The sequence below is a fragment of the Strix uralensis genome, chromosome 21 (assembly GCF_047716275.1).
Source record: "Strix uralensis isolate ZFMK-TIS-50842 chromosome 21, bStrUra1, whole genome shotgun sequence".
NCBI lineage: Eukaryota > Metazoa > Chordata > Aves > Strigiformes > Strigidae > Strix > Strix uralensis.
In genome coordinates, this window is record NC_133992.1 from 6670136 (window position 1) to 6694123 (window position 23988).

The window sequence follows — 23988 nt, forward strand, 5'->3', positions numbered from 1 at the left end:
AGTGAAGACGGTCGGATCTGCGCGCGGTCGTTAGACTCCCCTGACAGCAGCAGAGGGAAGCAGGCATGTCTAGAGAACCGTCCTTCTCATCTGAAAGCAGACATCTAAAAGTAGTTGAATTGCACCCTAGATGTGTTTTTATCTCTTGCTAACAATAATAAAAAAACCCAAACAAGATGACTAGCTTAGGTGTACACATTTACACTTGGAGTATCTGTTTAGGGGAGATGAATCTCATTACAGGCCTGTGAAAGTTCTGAAATCAGTGTTTTCTCTTTAAACTTGTTTCAGTTTTAACACAGATGTATCCTGCTGCTTTCGTTACCTTCTTTCCCAGTAAAAATTTGGAAAGAAAAATCACATTCTTTGCAAATTTATCCTCCAGCACCTAAAAAGTAGCCAATTCCTTGGTATTGTTTGAGGTGTTCTTGATTTAGTCTCCTTAGGTGAGTCAGTGACCACCTGCTGATTCCAGGAAAGCACCTGCCTGCACAGGTCACTTAAATGGTTTACCTGAGGCAGCTGTGTTGAAATGTTAGTAAAAATTGTAGTCTAGATTTCCAATAATCATTCAAATCCTTTTGCTTTCTTTGTTTTTATTCTAGGTAAATGCAAAACCTACAGAAATCCTCCGACACCTCATAGATCGCATCAGTGCTTGTCAAACCTCACATACAGAGTTTGTATGTGAGATAGCTCTGCTATTCTCTGTCTGTTTAAATATCCTGAAAATCTTTCTGTTCCTTGAGTTGCAAAGGAAGCCTTCCAGAAGAGTAGGAAGCTCAGAACAGTAACATCAGGCTCTGCCTACAAACAGAAAGGTGGTATTGTCTTTCCGTTCTTTGCAGAGAGGTGCCAATGTTAAAGCTAAATGAAGGCCACTTGAGTAGTAACAATATTACCCACTTGAAAGTAAAAATGTTTTGATATTCTAGAATAATCTGTCCTAAAGAACGTATTCTTGCTCTCTTTGTGATTAGAATAATTTGGTGCGTGTTACGCTTTTTATCTTTTCTTACAGCTTTGAAACCTGTCTTGGAGATCAGAGCTTATCTCTGTCTCAAGGGTTTCAACCTAAATGACTAGTTGAAATTAGGCTTAGTTCCAGAAAGTCTCTATTAACAAGTTTCTGAGCGGAGAATCTAGATTCTTACAGCATTCCAGCTAGGAATTTCATGCTGCTGGAAGGTAAGTCTCTGTACTCTTACAACATGGTACATTTTCAGCTTCCTGGAGGCAGTGCAGTTTCACATGATTCCTCCTCCTACTTCAGCCACCTGGAGTCTGATCCTTTGGAGAGTTTACAATGACCAACATATTACAATGAATTAACTGGCAGCCAAACCCTTGCAGGACTGAGGTCTTAAGAAGAAAGTCACGCTGGCCTTAAAACAGATCGACTGTTTTAAGCTGGAATCTTTTCTTCAGTACTCAGCTTCTGCCCACTTACAAAGCTTAGGCTGTGGAATGCAAGCCGCAGATCCGTTACAGAGTTCAGATGCAATCTGTACAGTCAAATATTGTTCTGATTTTTTTTTTCTCCTCTCACATAATTTCATAACAATACGCTCTTCCTCCACGCCTCTTTTCTATTGACAAACACTATTGTATCCCTCAGAGTGATGAAAGGAAAAGCCACTGAACTGCATCATCAACACATGGCAGTTCCTTTCATTTTTAATGAAATATATGACAGCAAATGAACTAGTAATGTACCTAAATAAACCACATTCATAGACCAAAGGAAGAAGACATTGTTAAGCACTAGGTTTAATACACAGCGGGTATCCAATGGATACAACAGAAAAGTTAATTCATTCAGAATTGTAAGGAAGCAACAGTTGTGCATTTTTTTTTTTTGCTTGGTTTCACCATGTACAAACATTTGAACCAGGCCTCTCAACATTAGGCAGGTCAATGGACAGAGTAAAAGCAGACGCTTGCTCGTTATAACTGAGGTTATTTTTGTTAAGCAAAACAAGGAAATACATATTTGGTTAGCTTAAAAACTTCTTTTAGACAAGAAAAGAATTACAGAGAGAATCAGTGACAATTATATGAAATCAAAATATAGCCTGCTAGAGCAGAAGTGTTTCAGTTCAGCAGCAAATCTCCCTCATTCCTTTTTTTAAGTGCTGTCTTCTCATCCAGCCCCCATGTTGCTTTCATCCATTCCTGACCACCATTACCCTCTGTGCTTCATACGCATGGTTGTCTTGGAGACCAGCTGTTTCCCTACTTTTAATTCTCTTTTTCCAGCACAAGTTACCCTCTAACACCTGAGCTGTGGCAGGCTCCTCCCTAAACAGTCTCAAGAAAACATCTTTTCTGTGTAGTGCCTGAATGCAGCGCCCCTGTAGCTCTCACTCTACTGGTAATTAATTGCCTTCTTCAAGTGATGAGAGGGGAACAGGCTCACAGCTCTGAGACTTTTCTTCCCACTCATCTTGTGCAGAGACCAGAGTGACTGCAGCCCAACCAAGGTGACGAGCTGGGTAGGATTCAGTGCTGAACAGATAATCATTTCAGCCAGCAGGTAGGTGTAGGTTAACAGCAGCCATCGTGTAGATGGGGCAGATGAATTATCTGCAATGTTACTAATTGCCACAAATATCAGTGCTAAACTTTCTTGGCTTGATCTAGATGAGAAAGTCTGGTGCTGCTGGGTGTTAAGCATCACACAAGTAGATGCCAATCTGTATAAGCAGTTCCTCCCACAGACCTTGTAAAATGGAAGCACTTGTGGTAAGTTGCCCACCAATTTGCTCTCTTATCTATTCCAGAGAAAATGGCAGACACCTGGCACCCTGCATGTATCATTGACTTGGGCCACTGACTGGCAATGCATCCTCCAGCCAGGAAGGAAACTACATACAGTCTAAAGGTAGAGGGTTCCTTTGTTGGCACAGTCCTGCAGAGAACGACTGAGTTGTGTTCGTGCTCTGCCTGCCAAGCTTTTGAATATTAATGAAATGTAGTAGTGAAAACTTGAATAAGAATCTGAATGGGATAACAGCTACAGAGCCCAAGGAGCCCCTCTACCATATGTTTACACACTATGAACGTCTCTCCAGCTGGATTTTCATTTGACAAGATAAAACCCTGTTCTAGTTTTCTGGGCACAGTTAGACGTTTGCTCTAGAATTCTGTGGGAAGTTGAAGTCTCGTGGTTTGTTCCTTTGCTCCAGCAAAGCTAAAAGGCCTGAAATGCTTCTCTGTAACAATCAAGGATTTCAGGGTATCCAACTTCCCCTTTTATGTTAGACCTTCATAAAAAATCAGCTACTTTGCCCTCCCCTCCTTTGCAGAATATTGGTATGATGGCAGCAGACAACTATCCTGTTCTGACCTGAGTGCTGGGTCTATGGCAGCAATTTTTTAACTCCTCTTTGCCTCCAAGAACTGCTTTCAGGTCATGGTACATGCATTCTGCCTGGGGTGCAACAACTCCTGTTGTTTCAGTTACGGAATCCGAGGTACAGCCTAGTTTCAAACGCCCAGTTCCAGGAATTTCTGGATGACACTCAGGTGTTCAGAGGATACCTTTCTCTCTTTTGCTCCTTAATGAAAGTAAACGTTATTTTTCGGCTCATAAAGTTTGTTGGCTTGAAGACATTGAAGCTTGTAGCCAAAGCTCATGTTACTTTAACAGGGATGCTCTTTCTTTTAAAATGCTGTCTCAGGAATTTACCTTGCTGGTGGCTTGACTACGTGTAGTTAGCTGTAACAGACCCGTTATAGTTCCCCCTTCCCCCTGGGATCAATGACAGATTTTGGAAAACTAAGCTCTTCTGGCAGGCTGGCCTGACTCCATTTATCACTGTGTTGCTGGGAATTTGGAATCTTTTTATCCTGGTTCAGGCTCAGGTAGAGCTTGATGAGGGTATGTGAACGGTGAGGACAGAGGTTACCTTTACAGCGTGAAACAAAGGTTCAGTGCAGCTCGGATCTTGTTAGTTTGGGATGCCGTGGCCCAGCTGGCAGCAGGCGAGAGTTCAGCAACAGCTGAACTGACAGGGGCACTGGTTTGAAAAACCTAAACCTCTGGGGTCGTGAGGCAGATGGAACCAAGCCATCGGTTGTTCATGAACCTCGATGTAGTTGTGCCCAAACCTCAGCGTAAAGCCCGATTGTTTGGCTCTGATTACAGTGCAAGGCTGAGCTCTGCTCTAGCCGAGACGGGAGCTGCTGAGCTCCAGCTGTCTCCCCAGTGTGGCAGCTGCGTTCTGGGGACGTGGGTTTCTGACACCTCTCACATCTGAGATGTGGCCCCTTCTGCTCCGCTCCCACCTTGCCAACACAGTCAGAATCTTGAGTGCTCTGTCACATGATTCAAGATTTTAGCAGCAGGAGCCTTCACTATATGGGTATTAGAAAGGAAGGAAGCCTAGTGGGTGGCACTGTGACGAGAAACAACTTCTAAAGGACAGCAGCACTAAATGGAGAATGAAATCAGCAAAGCCTGACTCCCCTAATGCACCGGGGCTGGCTGGCAGCATTTGCAGCCTTTCTTAGTTTTGCATCTAGAAGGAAGATTAGCAAATGTTATACAGAAAACAGATCTTGAAATAAGCTTCCCTGTCTCAGAGCTCATAGGGGCACAAATTCTTAGGGAACAGGAATAAGAGAGAGAAAAATACATTTCAATCAAACGACTGCAAAAAAGTATAATTCATCAAGTTTTGCAAACCATATGAAAACAATTCAAAAGTGACACAAAAATATATATAAGTTTGAAAAATACTTAAAGAAAAAAAGTACAGATCTCACAATATCAAAACAAATGACGTATGGTTAAAAAGGAAAAAATAAAGACATTGAGTAACACCATATTGGCAGAAAAAGTAAACCTCTCCAGGGCAGCTGTGTTCTGTCATTTAAAGTGTCAGTTTGTGTATCTAGGATCTGTCTATAATGTGCTCAGCAATGACAACATTAACTCTGAGCATTAGAAGAACCTCATAGCAGCGAGTCAAATCTGAGAGCAACGTATACAAGGGAAAGGAGCAGCAAGGGTTACAGTGCTCAGAGGCCTGAAATGTCCCAGCTCACATGGCCACAGTCTCCTCTTACCACTACCAGACATAGAAATCTTTCCTAAATCCCTTCTAAGGGAAGATTTGTGAATTGTGAGGGAACGGTGGCGAGCGCAGGGCTGGAAGCGTGGACTGCACACTGTGGTGCTGAGTGCCTGGCTGCAAGGCAAACCTTGGCCTTGGGCTTCTTGAGCCTTTATAGGCCTAGATCTTACAGGTGAAGACCACCTTAGTGGGACTCCTCTCACCTACGTCGTGTAAATTGGAGTAACGCTGCTGATGCGCTGGTAGGTGCTAGTGGGAGGCAGAGAACAGGGCCTTCTGCTTCCCAGAAGAGGGGAAGATGTTGGGCTGGAACAAGAGGTGCTACTTCCTGGGATCACCCTCCAAAGGGTGCTTGGAGCTTGCCCAGTCTCAGGAGAGGACTTCAGCACCTCCAGTTACAGCACTTGTCCTGCGGTGAGCTTCCTACAAAGGGGCATTACTTGGCCACTGAGCATGGCTGGCACTGGTGCAGGCTGAGAAAGAGCCGAACAGCTCCAGTCCGTGACTGGGACTTGCACAAGTGGTACAAGCTGCTCTGGACTGGGGCCTCGTAGAGCTTATGACAGAGGGGAAATACGCTCTCTGGCCTTTGTAGCCCTTCCCCATAAAACAGAACACAACTAAAAAGGTGAAGGACTGGAATAAAGGTGTGTAGCCCTTTGTGAACAAACCTTGTTCCTTGTTGCACACGCTCCCTTAGAGAGAAAAGCTCTGTGTGGCCAAGGATGTGTAACTGGTTTTACTGGTCACCCACCCGAGGCTGGGTGAGTGGCAGATCCTCCTGAACCGCCAAAGGGGACAAAACAGACCTCTTGACTTTAAGGGGAATGTCTCACTTCCAAATGACCCACGTACAGTTAGCAACGCTTCCATTACTGTGAGTCTCCTATAAAAAACCCTTTAGGGATTGAATTGGCTTAAAAGATCTTTCTTTTCCACTTCTTCCATTTACAAATATCACAAAAAAGGTCAGTCCTTTTGGTCTAACTCTGGTATTGTGTCCCCCAACCTCTCTAACCAAATAAATAACTCATCACTGCCTGTAACCCCATTGAGCAGTCAATACTGATTCAGGACTGGTGTTCTTGCAGACATTACAGGACCTCATGCAATACAGCAAAAGGGAATTTTCTAAAAAGTGGGAAATAAAAATGTCACACTAGCGATCACACAACTAGGTCTTCAAGCTCATGATCATTTGAGGCTCTCTGTGTGGTCTAAAATAAAAAGGTTAAAAGATACATAATGTAGTTGTCTTTGTTTTTTTGTTTTCTTTTTATACAGAAATCATACACACGGAACTTCAACCTGAAACTTCATAACAAAAAAGTCCACTAATTTAAGGAAAGCATTTTGTTGTGCAAAAAGTCCCTCCCCCCTCCCCTGTTCACCTTCATCTACTGAGGGTCTCACACACACACATAAAGTTTCCTTCCAACGGGCGAGTTGGTAAGAAAGAGTCCTCCCTATATACAGTGAATTAGAGAGAAGCTGGATACAGTGCTGGCAAGAGGCATTAGCTGATTGCCTCTATCTGGAAGTGTCCATGTTCTCCTCCTTAAAGTTACTGCAGTGCTCTATAACTTTCCTATGGATAAAACAAGGACAAGGAGAGACGGTTTAGTTTAAAGCTTATTGCACAACAGTTGTGGGACAGCGACGTGAGAACTGTCCAACAGCTTGGTCTCTGTGTAACTACACCGTTTGCAGCAGGGAGACTCTGCTGAGACAGGCATCCACTGGTATTTGTGTCAAAACCAGTATGCGCCGCAAAAGCAGCTTTAGAGCTCACAGTTCCTCCCCGCGGAATTTCGAGTCATGTTAGTGTAGGCCCAGATCCACCCGTGACCGTTCAGTCATCACCCCCGTATCCGAATCCTCGGATGACTCTGAATGGCCCCAGGAGACACGTGCACACAGGTGTCTGCGCTCCCCCCGCTGTCCTGCCCCTGCTCTTGCCCTTCCTCCACCATTCCTGCACTGTCCCATCGCCACACGCGATCTGCCCGACCGAGAGTCTTCCGCAGGCTTCCGTCACCCCCAGCACTGAGCAACCCTCCAGCTGCCCCCTCACGCTCCCTGTTGCCCGCCGAGCGCTGCCTCCCCTTTAGGTTCCTCCTGCAGGGATGAATTTCTAGCTCGCAGTTTGCCAATGGTCAGAAACTGCGGCTGGCTTTTACAGCTCTGACAGAATGACTCCGAAGGGAGCTCGCCTAACAAAATGCGGTGAGGAAGCTCACAAAGCTGATGGACTCTCCCCACTTTTTTGAAAAATCCTCTTATTTTAACTGTTCAGTCAGCAATTTTACTGATTCTGGAGACAGGGAGCCCCTAGACTATCAGCGTAAGAGATGCCATTAGCCACGTGGCTTCCCTGTCCAAGAAGCCACTTCTCTGACCAATTTGCCCAGCATCCATCAACCCTGAATGATCTGTGTGTATTGCCCACCTATAAATGCCTCTCTAGTCCGCTTTCATCCTTTTTTTCCTGCTCTTCTCCTGTGTTCACTTCTTACCCCTCGTACACATCAGTACAGGCCTTTCTTTGGTAGCCTTACTTGATGTAGGAGAATAAAAACTGAACTAAAGCTGAACTGACTGTTTGATGATAGTGCATTAGTGTCCTACCGGGCCATTTCCTTGGTCTCTTGCCGTGCTGAGGCCATTTTAATCATGTCCTTCAGAAGGGGAATCCCACCTTCTTTGATCAGCAGTGGGCAGTACTTGTCAGCTGCAGAGAAAAGAATAAAACAGGTCTTTGTGACTCTTCACAGGAGCGGTATAAAGGGTGGCAGGAGGGGAAGGAGGAGCCCGTGGCCTGAGAAGCCACAGAACTTTTTTTTCTTAGCCAGTCTGCTAAGGGTGCCCTGGCTGGGAAAACACAGACACAAAAGGGCTGAGAACGTAAGAGCACGGCCAGAAGGATCAAAACATTGAAGGAATTTCCCACACACTATGTCTCATTGTTTTTTGTTTGGCTGTGCTGCCTGGACATTCCTGCATCATTCAAGGAACGTTCTCCCTACCTACACAGCTAAGCTGGGAAGACTTTTTCAGCTCACGAGCTCAGATCTACACCCTCAACTTTTACAGCGCAGTGGATGTGATTTCAAAAAGGGAACTTACGGTAGACAGAGACCAGGTTATACAGTGCCCAGGTAGCCCAGTGCTGGCTGACTGGGGAGATCCCTTGTGGAAGAAGTCGAAGGATTGGTTCAAATGACCTGCATGGAAATATTGGAGAAGTTGTTAAAAATCCAAGAACTGCTTCTTTCAGCACCTTTGCCACTCAAAGCCACACAAACTCCGTGCTCACAGATGCCATAGCAGTAAATCCATTGGCACGTCAAAGATTCTGGCATCAAACAGTCAGTCTGTGTCACACGGCAATGCTGGCAGGCTTACAGGCCCTACCACTTCAGCAGAAACATGCTGCCCAGATAAAAAGCTGCACCGAATGCAACCGAGTCCAAGAACCGATTTCCATCCTCTGTCAGTCATTTCCTCACGACAGCTGAAACCCAGCAGCACTGATCTGTCTGCGGAGGGGCGAAAGCAAAATGATACGCAGCTGAAGGTGGCTGCTCATGTGCAATGGTGGCTGTGATTCTTCTGACAACAATGATGTGTCTGTACTGTAGCTCAGGCACTGGAATGCCATTCGTTCTGGGTGCCTGTCAGGCACTAAGGGAATACACAGTACCTGATACCCTCTTACAGGAGGATTCCACCAGCTGTATTAACCCTTGAAGGGATTTCTGGGAACTGTGTTGAAATATTCCCCAGAGAAAAACGAAAGCTATGGCCATCCACGTGACTCTCGGAAGCAATCAGATTTAAGGAAGTGCAAAGGACAGCAGTCTCAGGGGAAAATGCTTAGGCAGGCCAGGATAGTCAGACCATGGGTTTCCTGAACTACACCATTTCACCAGAAACATGCAGGAGAAATTCTGTTGAGCCCCCACATTTCTCCCATAGGAATTGCCAGGCAAGGTGTCTAATTTCAGCAGCCTGTGTAACATGTTTCAAAGGAAGATGTAAAACCGTCCCTAAAAAATATGTCCTAAAGGAGGATGTTTCTCCTTTACTCTGAACAGAGCCTCCACGCTGAGCTGTACCTCTTCCCTCTCTCTGTTGGTGCTCACTTCCTATGACAATCCTGACTCCTAGGTGAGTGGGACAAACTTTCCTGTTCCTCACCTGTAATTTATATTCCTCCTGGAGTTGATATCCCAGCTCTGGATGGCTGCCCACATCCGCTTTACAACTTCTTCTCGGTGGGGCTCACATATACCCCAAGCCTCTGGACCATCAAACATGATATGGGAGAGCACACCACAGGCGTTATAGGATACCTCAATCCCATCTGCTTTGCTCTCCAGCAGGTTGCTGCCGAGAGAGAAGAGATCATTTAGAGGCGCCAACGCACCAAAGGTTTCAAAGTCTCCAGGTGACTCAGGAGCACCAGAGCACTCCCCCTGCCCCAGCCCAGCTGTTCGTTAGCCAGGCACTCACCTGAACACACTGATGAACTGGGAGGTCATGAGCTGTGGGCGGAGCTCCTTCACCTCTGCTACATTGCCCAGGAGGCCCAGCATGTTGCGATGCAGCTCCTGTTTCTCTGGGAACTCCTAAGAAAGCAAACAACAGGATTACACAACCACAGGGCTGTGGTAACACTGACAACAAGCAATGCTGGAGAATATACAGCACATTTAGAAAGGCTGAATACTTTTGGTAGATCCCAACTGGGATCTCTAGTGTTAAAGGTACATGTGATATGAGAGGATCAAGGCCAGGACCCACTGTTTACTGCTGCTCTACTTAAGGAGGATTGCATACAAGATGGAGAAAGAGGAAGATGTGTTGAGTGTAAGTTTCTCTGTTCTGCTGGTTGCACGGATGGATGTGACAAAGAAGAAAACATGCAAGTTTTTTCTTTTCTGTTGGTGTGACATAGGAAGTACTGCTTATGGATTAGCACAGCCAGGGATCCTGCCTGGGCACCTGCATCCTCTAGAGGAAACCAGACATACTTACTTTCAAGCACTCCAAGAACAGTTTCATGCCGCTGTAGTTAAGGAACATCTCACAGTTATCGGGGGTCTCATCAGTGATGTTCCAGAGAGCGCTCCAGGAGAACTCCATCACCTGATCACACTGCAGAGCCGAAGGGAAAGGGACAGAAACAGCTTTGCTAATGTGGGAGCCCAGTGCAAACTGATCACTTGTGTTTCCTCTCTGCTATCACCCTACATGGCTCCAGAGGTAAGAAAACTTTGTTATTCACTTCCAGCTTGTTAGCAAGTGGGTTTTTTGTTTAATATTTTTTGCCTCCCCATCACATTCCCCAGCCCTCACCCTGGGACAGGAAATTCTGCTGCATCAGCTGAGATGCCTTGTATTTGTTAGAGAAGCTGAGCTGGCACTCCAGACTGATCTCCATGCCTAAGTCAGACTGAAGAGAAGATACTCTATGTATATATTTTTTGGGGAAACACTCACCGTTTTATCAGCCAACTTCTTCTGAATCAACTTTAGCATCGTCTGTGGGCAGAGGAAGGGAAAGAATGAAAAACAGTTCAAGAATCACAGTGCTAAAACTAACTGCTGTAGTACTGCAGGGCTGGCTATGGCCAATGCAGGCGTATGCAACTCTGATCCTCTGCAGAGAACCTACTTGTTATCTCTTTCTCTAAACCAGTGGGACTGGGTTATGTTCAGTGTTGTAAGTATTGACAGAGCTGAAGCATGTCACAGTCCCTGAGCTGTTGAGTTTGCAGTCGAGTCAGTTTTGATCTGTATGACAGAGTCTGGAATGTGGTATAATCGCACCAAAGCAGCGGCCTCTGCAGCTCTTTGAAAAGGTGAGGCAGAGGGGTTGACATGAGCTGGGAAGCTGATGCGAACTCGGGGAGATGCAGAAGGAGCCAGTCACAAGGTGGTACCAGTTCTACCTCTGAGCTCATGGCCTCCAGTGCTGGTAAGCCAGTAGAAGGTGTCATGTGGAAGGGTGGGCTCTGGAAAAGGGCAGCCTGGCTAGGACACTAGTTCCCTCCTGTGACACTGCGAGGTTGGCTCACTGCCTGGTGCACTGCTGCAAGGGAATTGTGCTAGCCTGGCTTAAGGATAAGTAGACACCTTGGGACCATACCAACCATGACAAACCCCATCTTGCCCACAGCTTCTTTGTGATCGTTGTCCACCTGGCAGACCAGAGCGTTACAGAGGTGCACAGCGATGCGCTGGATAGACTCATCCTGCCGGCTCTGGTTGAGGATGTTCAGCAGCAGCTCGTTGACTCGGCGGTACTGGAACTCCAGCTCCTCAGGAATGCTGAAGTTACACAGTGTCAGGCAGCAGTTTCGCTGTACCTGGGTCAGAAGGAAGCAAACACTGAGCCAAGTGGCTACAAAAACATGGACCCCATCACCTCATGTCTCCTTGCTGCTTGGTACTGAAACCATCATCTTGCTTGACTGTGACCACTAATATTTCTGTTACCCTCCTATCTAGCACTGTGCTTTAGCCATGCTCTGTCAGTACCCTCTTCTCTCTCCCTGTCACAGGGAGACACAATCTAGACTCGCAGGGTGACACAATCACCCAATGCCCATCGCTTTCCAAGCCAGTTCCTCGCTGCCTGCAAGCTTTCTACGCAGCAGTCACCATTCTGCAACCCAGTGGCACCATAATGTCAGCTCCCTTCCAGTACAGTGTACTGGGATGATGTTTCTTCCTGTTGACTCAACACCCCCAATGCCCAAACCCCTTTCACTCCACAGTCAGTGCTGTGTGTTGTATACGCCCTCTGACCACTATCATCAGATAAAAAGGTGCCTTGATATCATCACTTTCTTCCCTTTGTTCTGGGAAACATCATGTGGATAGGGAGGAACTGAGGGGAGACCTCATCACCCTCTACAACTCCCTGAAAGGAGGGTGCAGAGAGGGGGGATAAGTCTCTTGACCCAAGGAACAAGCGCCAGGACAAGAGGGAATGGCCTCAAGCTGCGCCAGGGCAGGGTCAGACTGGCTCTTAGGAAGGATTTCTTTGCAGAAGGGGTTGTTGGGCGTTGGAATGGGCTGCCCAGGGCAGGGGGGGAGTCCCCATCCCTGGAGGGGTTTAAGAGTCAGGCTGACCCAGCACTGAGGGATCTGGTGGAGCTGGGAACTGTTAGTGTGAGGTTCGTGGTTGGACTGGAGGATCTTCAAGGTCTTTTCCAACCTTAATGATTCTGTGATAATCCCCATCACTGCAAGGAGCAGATCTGGGCAACAGCTTCTCTGGTGTCTGCCTTGGCTCACGTCCTGGAGGCTTAGAAGATCCAGATGCTAACACCAGGCTAAAAACTTAATACAGGGAGAGAGGGAGCCAAAGGAGGCTGGGTTGCTCTTACTGTGACTTCCTGGTAGGCCTCCATGCCGTTGAGCACCACCTGGATGACCTGGCGCCGCAGCTTTACGCTCTGCTCCATGCGGTACTCGGAGTTGGTCAAGTAGAACAGCGCCGCGCTGCCGGTCACCTGGATATTTTTGTCATCCTTGTGGCACTTGAGGGCTGTGATCACCAGCTGCAGAGGAGCAACATGAAGATTCAGTGCCACTGACTGAGGTCTTGGAGTGACTGTTACAAGCCTGCAAGGAATGTGTGGCCCAGGCATTGCAGGAACGTGCTTATGAAAGGAAGGTACCCAGTTCCACTGCACTACTGGAACTTTCTCCAGAATGGCCTGATATGGTGTCCCAGGGTGAAGAAACACTGGGACTGCACAATTCCCCTTGTCATGGTGAGGTAAATGCTAAACCTGGGGCTTACCTGAAGGGCTCGCAGCAGCTGGCTGCAGCGTTCGATACGGGCAATGTCAAAGAGGAGGTTGATGGCCCGGGAAGTGATTTCTGGCCGGTGTTCAGTGTAAGCCTCAATGGCATTCAGGACTTGCTCTTCATTCTTGTCTCCACTCACCTGGCGTGGAGGAACAAAAAGAGTCAGGGAGGAAATGATGAAAGAGGAAAACCAACATGAAAAGGGAATGCTGAGGGTAGATCTGGAAGGTCAAAGGGTACCAACTTCCCTCTGCCCTGCTGGTAGGATTAGGCCCAGGATGACAGCAAAGAGGTTGAGTCACCTCTCAGCCCGGAGGGACAAGAAATGGCACCTTTGGGGCAGGAGGATGTCATTCACAAGTAAGATTCCTTTTCTTGTAGCCACAGGCATCATGGTCCTTCAGCCAAGATAGTTTTTCCAGAACCTTCTCTGAGGCATGTTTTTTAACCCTTGTAAAAACCATGTGGAGTACAGGTCTTGCCTTCTGATAGTTTTCCTGCATTATCAAGTAGCTATTGAAAGCTCAGAGCTCAGTTGTCACACCTGAGACCCTAAGAACTCCACTCTGTTGGCAGGCAGTAATTTTCATGTTCTTTTAACTTCTACCAAGTACCTACTGCCAATATTCTTGTGACCCCATTACCTTGTAGGCTGGAATATGTGTCAGACGGCAGAGAGATGTTTCAAAAAGGCCCAAGAACTGGAGCGGCCGTTTCAGACCCCGGAAGGGAGCAATGCTGCTCTTTGCTGGCTCAATGCTGAGGAAAAAGAGAGATTGCTCATGTTGGTACTGTGTTTCTTCAGGTGTCTCCTGCCACAGAGACAGCTATCAGCTCTCCATTTGCTCTGACCATACTGCTTCATAACTAGAGTGATAATAGCTACGCTTCAGTTGTACCTTAGCCAGCTTCTCCTAAACGTAACACTAAACATCCATCCTGGGTGATCCTGAGTGAAGGGCTAAATGTGCTGAACAGAAACAGCAGTAAGAATTCACGCAGACAGAATGCAGCTTTCCCAGGCAGAATTTGTCCTGGAAATTCACTAGCTGGGGTGAATGGTTCCTCTTAGAAAAGGGCTGTGGATTTCATTGAGCCAAAGTATTTGCAAACTGGACTGCGTGTCATCTGACAGACACACTAGTCTGCTTCTGGTCGTGCAAAAACACTAGCTTTGCTGTCGTGTTTCTTACTGACCAAGAGCCAATATTTTTTCACCAGCTCTGGAGGAAAGGAGCCAGTACTGTCCCACTTGTTTGCTTTTGTTCAGTAAGTGCTTGGGGAATAGGAGGGGAGAGTTCTGGGCTGGTCTGGAAAACCAGACCCCTAGGTATGCCCCTCTGAGGTGCACCAGGATTTTCAGAGGTTGATCTGCCCAGTACCCAGGTCAAATCTGAAAATATGTCTTTAGATTCTAAGTTCCTAAACACTCAGCCCTTCTATGAACACTGATGTACTGACTCAGTGTAGAAATGTTCTGTCTCGGAAAAGCCTGGATTTCAGTGAGGGTAAGAATGTTCCACGTAGAAAATGTGTAAAGGGCTTTGGAGTCCTTTCAGAAAAAATATAAACCACTGCAAGAGATCCCTGAAAGAATCTGTGTGGAAAAGAACCAAAATATTTCTTCAGATATGTATGGCAGGCAGATAGGATGAGTTCTTTATTACTCTTAAAAGTCCTTACATGTGTCACATACCAGAATCTCAGCTAATTCCCACACCAGTCTTTACCATCAGGAGAAATTAGCAACACTTGTATCCTGCTTTTTAGTATTAAGTAGACCTACACAATTTGGAAACTTAGAGGGAACTGTTCTTAATCCATTTTTGGCTGTATCCATCCAAGCTGACCTCCGTAATTGCCTTTTCCTTACCTTGTCTGGCCCATCTTCTCCTCCATGCTTGGGATAGTGCAGTTCTCCAGCATGGTGTGCCCTGAGATATCGAGCGAAGTGAGGTTTACCAAGTTTTCCACAAACAGGTTTAGAACCCGCCGGGTCAGCTTGAATTTGTAATAACTGGACAGATGGTCTCGGGAGATATCCAAGTGCCTGCAAATGACAGAGAGTGTCTCAGAGCCTGGAAAACATTAGCTGTGGCTTCTGCCTCAATACCAGAGGAAGATGAGAAGCCAAGTGTGATTATTAATTTGTATTTATTTTTGTATTATTTCCTTCACAAGATACAGGAATGTGGTTCTGTAGGATCTGGCAGCAGGATCTGGCCCTGTGTCTAACTGAAGCACTCAGATATCTGGTAGAGGTCTGCTTAGAACAGAGCACAGTGAATCACTTGGCCACACATCACAAAGGGAGTTGCTCCAGGCTCAGGAATGGTCTTTCCCAAGCTCCATCACACCAGCCACCTGAGCATTTCTGCCTGGTGATTAAGATGCACTGGAGGACCTTTGCATCCCCAGAAACATATGTTGCCTCATCCCACAAATTAAGCTACACAAGATTTTTGTCTGCTTCCCCAACCTTGGGGGTTTTTTTTCTACCCCAGGCTACTACACTGCCCTGATTTCATTCAGGTAATTAAATGCTTAAGCTTTGGGGAAACCCTGATGTTAAGGGAGTGGTTGGACAAACTGACTGGTCACCATGTGCAGGTGGGGTCCCTCATAGGACAGGGGCTGCTCTTGCCTGCCAAGACCCTTGAGAGAGACTTCTCTAAACTGCCCAAGCCAGCAGCCAACATCCCACTCACAAAAGTGTCTTCTACCTGTTGTAGACCAAGTTTCATTGCAAGTCACTGGGAGTTAAAAGTACTTGGATTTAGAAAATGTTATCCAAGATGTTCCCCGAGACTCCAGGTCGTACGTTATCGTGGTACCCCCTAGTGTCTGCAGTCAGTAGAGATGATACTAAAGCCATGGCAAAGCATCCTTCATGGGACTAGTACGGCCCTTCTCTTTGGCTTGGAAAGTCCTGGATCCCTTTCCTGATACCACTGTGCAGTTTGAATACCAATTGTCTCAACTGTGTTTCAGGAAGTCGTTTCACTGTCAACACTGTTAGGTCGGGAGTGCCTATTTATTTACACTGTTTGTTGCCTTGGCTGCACCACCCATGCACGGGGTGCTTCCACCGAGCACGGCGAGTAGACAGCCTCAGCTCTGAGTTTTTCCTAGTTTTACCTCAGAGCCAGGCTTAAACTTTGGACATTCCTGTTTGACAAGTGGTTTGGAGGACTGAGCTTCACAGTGTGATTATCGCTGTGTTAGCTTATGCACGCATCTGTAGTAATTTTTTGGCCATCTTTCAGGTACTCAGCTTTTTGTTTGGCTGGGGGGAGTGGTTGGTTTTGTTTGGGGTTTTGTTTTGGTTTTTTTTTTTTTTTGGTGTGTGTGGTTTTTGGGGGGGAGTGTGTTGTTTTCTGGTTTTCCAAGAGGGAGTTTCTGCTAAGTGGTGTCCTTCTGCAAGCAAAACGCAGGCTGGCTTTAGACATGTCAGACACATACAGTGAGTCAAGAGTGAGCCTGTTCTTAGGAAGGTTTGTAACTTGAAACCAGCAGTGGGTGGCTGTTAGCAGGCAAGCAGACCACTCCTAAAAGACCTTTCCCTATCAGTGGGAAAAGGATAAACAAGGAAGAACAGATCTGCTGACCTGAGCTTGCGAAGCTGTGCGATCACTTGGATGTGCTCCTCTGAAAGGTCCATGTTGTAAAGCACTAAGGAAACCAGACTGTCCTTCCACTGGGTCAGAAACCCCACATCATTCAGCTGGATCCCAGAGAGATCGAGAGCTGCGAGGGAGGCCAAAGGCCGAAGCAACGTCTCCACGTTTACCCCTTCGATCAAGCGGCCCAGGTTCAGGAAGCGCAAGCGGCTAAAGCCTTCAAAAGTAAAGTCTTTGACCAAGACCTGGCGAGTGGGGTTCACCAAACAGTCATCTTCACAGCCTCCGGGGTTCTCCTCCTCGTAAAAGATATTACAGCAGCCAAAGAGGCTAAGGGAGATAAGCGTGTGGCTGAAGCTCACCAAGGTTTGCAGACTCTTGGCTGTCAGCTTCTCACAGTTAGTCAGGTAGAGCTCAACGAGATCCTGGAAGATGGGAAATCAAAGTTAGAAATATTTCACAGGCAGAGGGCCCACCCTGTTTGCTACACCACCTCCCACTGGGACAGCCTGAGACCACATATCGCTGAACTGGACCGGTGTCCCCATCCCACTCCCTACAGTGGCTCTGGGAGTCGAGAAGGGAGAAGCTGAGGTTCTCCTAAAGAAAATTTGGACAGTGAAGGATGGAGTCTTGGGAATCTCTGGGTGCCTGGGATTCTAGCTGGTGCCCAGGCAGCAATGCTGCTCTGCAAAGTGGCAGCTGGAGGCTATCTGTGCAATACCACCTGCTTCCTGATGGCCTCCAGGTCCTGGTCCTGCACAATCTGCTCCCGCAAGTGGATCCGAGCTAGCCTGGTGCTCCGGGGATCTGAGAACAGGGTGAAGAAGCTTTCGTGGGGTTCAAAGATGCTGTCTGTCTTCACCAACTCCACGTACCTGTATCGGGGCAATGGTGTTAGCACAGCACGGCACAAAGGCTCAGCTACAGCTCTAGCACCTTCACTGGTTACGGGAACACCTGACCAAGCGCACATGCAGGCTCCCTCCTGATCATCCAGAACAGCCTTTGGGGTGATGGGAACTGGTCTATTACCTCTTCTTGCACAGAACTAACGATCCTTAGGAAAATCTCAGGCAAAGATTTGTGCAAGGTCATGTGTGTGTGAGCAAACTGGATTCTGGCAGGCACAGATGCCAGGATTGTTTTTTTTTCCCCTAGTTGTTTAAAGCTAGTAATTTGATTTTTTTCATTTTTCAGAAAAGTAGCTGGCCAAAGTTCTCTGCCAGGCTTTGTGGGCAGGAATTCAGCCAAGAGAGACTGTGATAGCCAAATTATAGAAATCCCTGGAAACAGGTTGCTTTGTAAAGCTATGGGAGCAGCAGCCGCCTTAAAATTTAACATCTGCTAGCACTTTGCACTCTCATTTTTCTGGTTTGAGAGTGAGTTGTAATGCTTCAGTGGCGGGAAATGGGAAAGCTCCTTTGTTGCTTGCTGATGTTCTTGGAAGAAGCAGTGACTCTCTCACTCTGGGTTTACCTATGTGGAAATGGTGATTTCCACAGAAACTAGAATGATATATAGTGTAGTACAATAACCCCTGGGGATGCTTCTTTCTGAAATTAATGCAAATCCTTGTTTCCAGTATGAGGATCAATTGGAAAAAAAAAAAACAAACAAACAGCCCTATGAATTCTTCCCCATTTTTTTTTTTCCCTTTTCCACCACTCTTTTTAGAGAACTATATTCCCCCTTCCCTGAGCTCCCGGTTCCTTCCCAAACCAGACAACAGCTTCTCCACAGGCCTGAAACGTACTCATTGACAAGTTTGTCACAAATCTCGCTTGGCAAGAAGATGTCAGGATGGAGCCGGAGAGTTTCATTGTCCAGTAGGTAGCAGAGAGTCCCCTCCAAGTTGCGAAGGCAGTAATCTGTGCACAAGGTCATTAGTGACTCGGGGCTATCAGATGCCATCTTGAAGGAAGTTATAGGAAGGGGAAGGGCAGAAGGAAGCTTTTGATTCAGTAGATCCTCTCCTCAAATAAAGTTCCAGGATGAATTTACAGGGACATCAGGACAGCTATAAGCAGAGGGGGGAAAAAAAAATGCATTTAGAAAGGCACATTGGCAAGTGTTCCCACAAAGCTGTTGTACCAGCAGGATGTTGATAGTTGTATTTACAGCCCATCACTTGCTGACCTCAAAAGAACCTGCAGCATTTTGGCCTCTCTGGCAGTATGCCCTTAATTCCTTGGTATCACCACCCCCAGGGGACACGAGTTAACACAAAATGTGTTTGGAAATGGGGCTACACAGCAAGAAAATGTTTCCTCGTTGCAGGAGTTATCTGGCTGACAAAGGCCCTCTGAAAGGGAAGTGGCAGAAACCACATTGTTTGGTTTCCTTCAGAGCGGGTTAGATAAACCACCAGAAAACTTACTGTTGGGATGATCCTTTGTATGGCCCTATGGGAACTGGTGGCCCCATATCTCGTGCTTGTAATTCTATTTGCCACCATTCCAAGTGAAGTTTCATGTTCAAGCTGAATGTTTCTCTGTAGTGCCAAGCCAGAAGCTTCATGCAAGTCCTTGAACTAGACCATGAAGCAGATCAGAAGCCACAGGGAAACAGAGAGACTGGTTTGGCTTCCCTTTGAGCGCAGTGTAAAGCAAGGTTTGTGCACGTGCTGGACATGGGGAGCACTCACCCAAACCGTTCCAAATCTGTCACAAAGTATGAGTGACTGACCTGAAAAAAGGCAAAACACTTTTGCCCTTCTTCATTTTTAGTATAGGATAAAGAAGGATGGGTAAGACAATTGGGAGAAGCTATTCCTGTCTGTCGTCTTATTTGAAAAAAAATCCCACGGCTCTAGTATTAAGACTGGCTCACTGGCACTTGAAGGAGGGAGTGCTGGAGCCTTGGAGGTGTTTAGCAGAAATGACTGAAGACCAACAATGCCATTTCACTTTCAAAGGGTCAAACTGTGTTAGAAGCATCACTAATGTCAACGCTTCTATATATTTCCATGGACACACAAAAATTGTGTTGAAATGTTTATTTTTTAGGTAAAACCTGTGTTTATCAACAAGTATGTCCCTGTTGGCAGGTGAGAACACCAGTGCTATGGAGTCAGTTGTTATTCTTCGTGCCACAACTGAGCAGCCATTGCTGGGGAAGTTGCTGCAAAATGTCCTTAACTATATTCTGTTTCTGATCTTTATCCTGCAGCTGCAAAGATCAGGACACTTGTTTGTGTCTCCAGCTCTCTGCTTCTCTGAAACCTCTGGTGCTCTCTCTTGCCTTCATTCCTGCAGTATCAGGACAAGACAGAAGAGTTTAACTCCCTTTCCTCACCTTAAACGCTATACCAGGGTGGATCAGGCACCTTCCCTCCTCCCCCTTCAGATGCTCTGTTCAGCCACTGCCTGGGTGATGACACCCGTGTGAAGATCAGTTACGGCTGTGGACGAGGTAACCTTTAGAATTCAGGCACCAAATGGTCTGTCTGGGTGACAGGAGCCCAGCTGTGCCTGAGCCTGCCCGGGCTCCCAGCCTTCTGATCCCTCCCTGCGCCACAGAAAGCATTTCCATGCAGACATGAAGGCAGCACAAGCTGGAAATCAAAGCTGTTTTCTTCCTTCCTTCTGTGTTTTATTAATTCTTTTTCTGAGGGTGTGCTTCGGTGCCAGGGACAAAGAGTTGGCCAAGGAATTAACCCAACACAGAAAGGAACCTCTCAAAAAGCAAGCGGAGATCGGCAGAACTGCTCCTCGCCCAGCAGCGGAGGAACGGCCGTGCTGGATCACCCCTGTGGTACAGCCACCCCCGGCCTCGTCCCCCTGGGCCAAACCTTGTGCCAGTGTAAGGGGACAAAACCTTACTGGCAGAAGTGGGCGCTGGTCATGGACTTGTCTTTTGTCTTGAATTTGAGCTACAGTTTCTCCTTCCTATAAGCACCTTTGGGAACTGTATCTGCAGGCAACTGGCAGGATCACGTTCCAATCCCAAACTCGTTCTGACCTACAACTTTCAACAGCCTTTTCAGTGGGGATCTCATACAGGTTCTCTGCTGGTTTTGGCTCAAGAGGCAAAAGGTCTCCAAGAAAAAGCAGATGCTGAGAAAAAAAACAAACCCAAAAACTCAGCAATCAAATTGTATTTAACAGCCTGAACAGAGAGAGTTTAGAGGCCTGTTCTTCTGGGTTACTGTGTCCTGAGCTGGGGTCACAGTAACACAAAACTGTGGCTTTTCCAGAGTGCCACAACAGCTCAGACACCTTTGAGATGCATGTGCTACAATGAAAATGATTAAGATGGGGGGTCTTCAATTTGGAAAAAGAAGGAAAACCATAATCCACAGCCCTCTCCTTTGTAGAGAAGTCAAGGATGAAATGGGCCACTGAGCGCAGAGTATCGTCTCACTGGCCGTGAGGTCCTGGCTAAGGAAATGGAGGTGGGAGGAAGCTGTCCCGTGCTCTGCACTGTGTCTGCTTTGGAGACAAACCCGCTTCACCTCCAGAACAAGTCCCTCTCACAGATTTTGCCTGAAGCTTGCTCGAGAGAATCTTTCCAGAAAGGCAAGATCAACAGGAAGATCTGAAGCAGTTGGGAAACGTGTTCTGCTATCCCTACCAGCTCCCCTGTGCTGTCAGACAGGAGGTCCCTGCAGCCAGTGTTCTTCAACTGTTTACTACCGATGGCCAGAGAACTCGAAAACAAATTCCCATTGACAATCTATTATCACGTGCGGCTGGAAACGGCTAGTGCTTGGGACTTGTCCAAGCAGCTTAGAGCACTAAAGGGCAAGGACTGCCTTCCTGTGGCTCTGACAATCCTCTATTCCCCCTCTGCTGAGACCAGCACAATGTGGCCAGTTGATCCTAGCCCTGGAGATATCAGCTGGCCTTTAACTTCTGAGCTCCCCATGATCCACCAACAAAATCCCATATAGAAGGTTAATATAGAGAATATTAATATAGAGAAATATTAATACAGAGAAAAGTGGTTAAACTGTCCCAGGAAAATAATACCAAAGCAAAGCATTCATCCTCATGATTTATTATGGATATCTGAGTAGCACCCAGAGCTGCTGCTGTGACCTTTTGTAGAGGACATGACACAAACTGACCTCTCCCTCCTCAGTTAGACTCAAGACATGACACCTGGGCAGAGGGAGATGGAAGTAAGAGTGTCAATAGCTGCACTGATCAATATTGTCTCTAGTTATAAGCTCAGTGTGCTGATAAAAATAAATGAACTAGAGATGCTGACAAATCATTAGCATTTGCCTAATCATTATCCTCAGGCAGCTTTCCACAGGCAAACAGATCAGCAAGTTGCCTGCCCAGCAGACTGTCACCAGCTCTCTCCAACGATGGGCAATGAGCTGTCTAGTGCACGTGTGTTTTTGAAGGCTCAAAGACAGACATGTGAAACGTGCCGAAAATTCAAGTGCAGGATTCGAAAAGTGACTAGAACTACAGCTGCCAATATCTTTTCCAATTTATTTCTCTAATAGATTTGCTTCCATATTAATGCATGAAGGAATCGAGTCCCTTGGAGACACAGGAGCAGGCATGTAAAAGCCTGTATACCCAGCTCCCCCCAGCAGCAGCCCTCTCCGTGGAGTGACAGCATGGACCCAGAGGAAGCCGCAGTACATGGAGCTTCGCTCTCCCCCATCACCAGCCTTCCAGGTCCTGCCAGCCTTTTGGCAAATATTGCTTATTTGTAGGCTACAGCCGTATTGTTACGGCATTTCAGGCTGCACTGGCACACGAGGCTTGGGACTGCTCTTGGCACTCCTGGGGCCCCCCATGCCAATATTCTCTACCTTGGACTTCAGACTGATCTCCTCTTCCAGTCTCTCTCTCCAGGCGGCTGCCCAAAGCCAAGCCTGACTCACCGTGGCTCCACGCCAACAACATAACGTTTACACTGTTGCTACAAAAATGATTGGCAAAGCTGACTTTTCCAGCATCAGGGACTTGTCCAAGGAGAGGGCAAACAATATCCACTGACGTGAACTGATTACGATGACTTCAGAGTAACAAATTTAATGTAAATGCAGAGCTTGGCACAGGTTACATTTTGAAGGAAAACTGCACTGTCATTTTAGCTGGCATCTTGCAGCTGCAAATCACTGTGTTTTTATTAATTGATGGGTCATCGCCGCTTGTGCGGGGAAGTACCATCCCTGCCTTACAGCAGGGAAACTGAAGTAGGAGTAGATTGAACTACTCTGTGGCCCAGCAAAACCTGCAATTTCTAAACTTGTCAGCCTTTCGAGACCGACATTGCAAATGAAAGGACTCGTGCTAGCCAGAAAACGTGTTGATCTTTGTACCTGCCTGCAGTACAGATGCTCCTTCGGATCCCTGGATTCTGCCATGGATTTTCTTTCCAAAAGGTCACCTGCCCAAGAGGAGACCCCGGGGAGCCCCGGGGCTACCGCTCCCTGGCCAGACCGCGATGGCCTCTGCCAGCCCCGTGAGGCAGGTCTGGTCACACACCCAAACCCTCCCTCGCTCCCCCGACACGGGCCGCCGGCCCCGCTGCGTTCCCGAGGCACTCGGAGGTCACCTCGCCCGGCAGCGCCGGGGCTTCTTCCGGACGGGTTGCCGCGGCCCAGAGCCTGGCGGGGCCCGGCTGCTCCCGGGAGTCCCGGGGAGGGGATGGGGGCTTCGCCGCGGCGTACCGGACGGCGCTGCCGGGGACGGCGGTTCCGCTTGGGGCGGCGCTGCCTCCCACCCTCCTCGGCGGGCAGGCCCGGTGCCCCGGGGCAGGGCGAGCCCCGTGGGTCGGATTGAGGAGGGGGGACGCCGGCACTCACCTGGCGCCAGGCCCCCGCCCGCGGCGGCGGAGTGGGGGGCGGCGGGAATCCCGGCTCGTCCCGGCGCCGCTCCCCGGGGCGGGCAGGGGGTCCGCGTCCTCCTCGGGCCCGCTCCCCCCGCCGCGGCCTCCGCTGTCAACAAACCCCTCCGTCACTTCCGCCAGCCGGGCCGCCCGCACCGGAAACGCCGCCGCTTCCCACCCCCACACCCCCCCCCCCGGAAACACCGGCCAGCCCGGAACGCTCGGGCCGCGCTCCCGGGCACCCGCCGGAGCCGGAAGGCAGCGCGGGGCCGCCGTGGTGCCGCGGGCCGCGCTGTCCCCCGACGCCCCGTGTCCTCACACGGTGACACGGCGTCACGGCAGCGGCGCTCACCGCGAGGCCATCACTGCGCTGCTGCCCGCTGTCAGGGCGCGGGGCAGAGCGCCAGGCGGCGGCCTCCTGCCAGGGCCTCGCTGGGGCTCCCCTCACGTCCCCCCACAGCCCCGCGTCTCCCCCTCCAAAGGGCCGCGGCCGCCACCACCCGGAGGTTCCGCCAGCGCGAGCCCCGGGTGCCGCGGCCCCCGCTGGCTTCGCTCCCGGCGGCCGCTCCCACGGGCCGTAGGCCCCAGGCTTTGGGGGAGCGTGGCCGCCCGCGGGCTTCCCCCGGTGCTGGGAGCGCCTGCCCGCGCCAGGCGACCGGGGC

At 48.3% G+C, this 23988-nt stretch overlaps 1 protein-coding gene across 2 annotated transcripts; it reads right to left on the minus strand.

Annotated features, from left to right (window-relative positions):
* On the minus strand, positions 1 to 23470 carry ZER1 (zyg-11 related cell cycle regulator). Of its 2 annotated transcripts, none has more exons than XM_074891462.1 (16): positions 23304 to 23470; positions 18285 to 18548; positions 17256 to 17406; positions 16517 to 16953; positions 14782 to 14958; positions 13553 to 13667; positions 12901 to 13047; positions 12482 to 12655; positions 11240 to 11455; positions 10587 to 10628; positions 10122 to 10241; positions 9597 to 9712; positions 9282 to 9470; positions 8208 to 8305; positions 7710 to 7812; positions 1 to 90 (listed from the first exon to the last, which is right to left on the minus strand). In XM_074891462.1, exons 2-16 carry the CDS (start codon positions 18440 to 18442, stop codon positions 87 to 89), a joined length of 2247 nt encoding a protein of 748 aa, XP_074747563.1. In that variant the 5' UTR covers positions 18443 to 18548; positions 23304 to 23470; the 3' UTR covers positions 1 to 86. The 2 variants fall into 2 exon arrangements, with proteins under 2 accessions (XP_074747563.1, XP_074747562.1); XM_074891461.1 differs by lacking the exon at positions 1 to 90 and adding an exon at positions 1753 to 6669.
* Between the last annotated feature and the right edge of the window lie 518 nt (positions 23471 to 23988).